Below are 2,468 nucleotides of genomic sequence, written 5' to 3'. Positions count from 1 at the left end.
TATCCCACAAAATTATCCTTCAAAAATGGAGATATAAAGAGACAAAAATGAAGGGAATTTGTTGCCAGTTGAACCTGACTTGCAAGCAGTAAGTAAAGAAATTCTTTAGAGAGAAGAAAAAGAAAATAGGTCAGAGACTTAGACTACATAAAGAAAGGAAGAGCTTTGGAAAATGAATAAGTGAAAGTAAAATAAAACTTTTATTTTTCTTATTTCTAATTGATCTAGTGGATACATTTATTAAAATAATAACAAGGCATGCGATTATGTATGCTTATGTATCTTTTTATGTGTATATATCTATATATGTTTATGTACGTGTGTGTGTGCGCTCAGTAGCTCAGTTGTGTCCAACTCTTTGCAACCCCATGGACTGTAGCCCTCCAGGCTCCTCTGGAATTTTCCAGGCAAGAATACTGGAGTGGGTTGCCATTTCCTACTCCAGGGGATCTTCCTGACCCAATGATGGAATCCACATCTCTTGCATCTCCTGCATTGGCAGGTGGATTCTTTACCACTGCACCACCTGGGAAGCCCATGTTTATGCATGCTTATATATAAATAAGGATTATCTTATTATAATGTACTCACACTACATGTGACATGGTACAGTGTTATCTGAAAGTGGTTGGGTTAGTTGTAAGTGTATATTACAGAGTCTAGGGCAACCACTAACAAAAGTTAAAAAAAAAAAAAGTATAACTGATTTACTAGGAAAGAAGAGAAAGTAGAATCATATAAAATGCTCAGTATTAAAACAAATATAGGCAGGTCCCAGCAGCTCGGGCGGCGGGAGGAGCGGCAGCGGTCAGGCTACTCAGCTTCGCGAAGGCTCTCGGCGCGCCGCGGCCCTCAGGCACCCGGCTCTCGCCCGCCCCGTCGCCACGATGCCCAAGACGAAGGTCAGCTCCGCCGAGGGGGCGGCGAAGGAGGAGCCCAAGACGAGGTCGGCGAGGTTGTCAGCTAAACCGGCTCCTGCAAAAGTGGAAACGAAGCCAAAAAAGGCGGCGGGAAAGGATAAATCTTCAGGCAAAAAAGTGCAAACAAAAGGGAAAAGAGGAGCAAAGGGAAAACAGGCGGAAGTGGCCAACCAGGAGACTAAAGAAGACTTACCTGCAGAAAATGGAGAGACTAAAAACGAGGAGAGCCCAGCCTCTGATGAAGCAGAAGAGAAAGAAGCCAAGTCTGATTAATAACCACACACCGAGTCCTGTCAGTGGTCCCTGTTTCCCCTCTTGTACAATCCAGAGGAATATTTTTATCAACTATTTTGTAAATGCAAGTTTTTTAGTAGCTCTAGAAACATTTTTAAAAAGGAGGGAATCCCACCTCTTCCCATTTTTTAAGTGTAAATGTTTTTTTTTAAGAGGTGAAATCATTTGCTGGTTGTTTATTTTTTGGTACAACCAGAAAATAGTGGGATATTGGATACGGGAGGCTTTGATTGTCTTGGGTGTCAGCTTAACATTCCATAGATGGGGGTAGCTTTTATATCCTGTAACACAAAAGCATACTAAATGACAGTTTGGAGTCAGTTGTGCATTTAATGTCTTGAACACTTTAAATTACTTCTCTTCCCATATTGTTTTGGTCGAATTATTTCCTACAGCAAACCACTTTTTGATCTTGGCTCTCCTGGTCAGAATTTTGTGCACTATACTATAACATCTTTGGTCGTGGTAGTCCAGTTTTCCTAGTAACTTGGCTAATGTGCTGTGAACGATTGACAGTTTGGGTATGTAGTGTATATGATATTAAATTGTGAATCAGTGGGACTTATGATGTAACAACATATCAATATTTGAAGATATTGGTACTTGATATCCTGTTAAGGAAAGTTTGCTCCAAATTTTAAGCTGGAAAGTCACTGGAATAACTGTTAAGAATCATAACTACATGATATTTTAGATTTCTGGTACATATGTGAAGAATTGTGTACAAATTGAAATGTCTGTGTAGTGATCCTCAAAACAACCAATAAAATCTCAGTTATAAAAGAAAAAAAAAATAAAACAAATATATAGAATCTACTGACAATTGGCTTTCCTGATAGTTCAGTTGGTAATCTGTATGCATTGGAGGAGACCTCAGCTGGATTCCTGGGTCTGGAAGATCCAATGGAGAAGGGTTAGGCTACCCACTCCAGCATTCTTGGGCTTCCCTTGTGGCTCAGCTGGTAAAGAATCCACCTCCTATGCGCGAGACCTGGGTTTGATCCCTGGGTTGGGAAGATCCCCTGGAGAAGGGAAAGCCCTACCTACTCCAATATTCTGGCCTGGAGAGTCCCATGGGGTCACAAAGAGTCAGACAGGACTGAGTGACTTTCACTTTCATTTCATGAGCTCAGGGGATGACTCTTTGCAGATTCTGACTTTGAATTTCAAAAAGGTCTTTCTGGAGATGATGTGCTTTGCCTCAGAAGAGTTTTTCAGTAACCAAGGTAGTGAGCGAGACATGTTGTAATAGCT

At 41.0% G+C, this 2,468-nt stretch overlaps 1 protein-coding gene across 1 annotated transcript; it reads left to right on the top strand.

The window, feature by feature from the left end:
• Positions 1–785: 785 nt before the first annotated feature.
• On the top strand, positions 786–1,992 carry LOC129657825 (non-histone chromosomal protein HMG-14-like). The gene has a single exon (XM_055588457.1). It carries the CDS (start codon positions 888–890, stop codon positions 1,191–1,193), a length of 306 nt encoding a protein of 101 aa, XP_055444432.1. The 5' UTR covers positions 786–887; the 3' UTR covers positions 1,194–1,992.
• Positions 1,993–2,468: the final 476 nt, after the last annotated feature.

The sequence above is a fragment of the Bubalus kerabau genome, chromosome 1, assembly GCF_029407905.1.
Source record: "Bubalus kerabau isolate K-KA32 ecotype Philippines breed swamp buffalo chromosome 1, PCC_UOA_SB_1v2, whole genome shotgun sequence".
Classification (NCBI taxonomy): Eukaryota; Metazoa; Chordata; class Mammalia; order Artiodactyla; family Bovidae; genus Bubalus; species Bubalus kerabau.
Note: the sequence above shows the minus strand (reverse complement) of the source record. Positions and strands in the feature narration are given on the sequence as shown.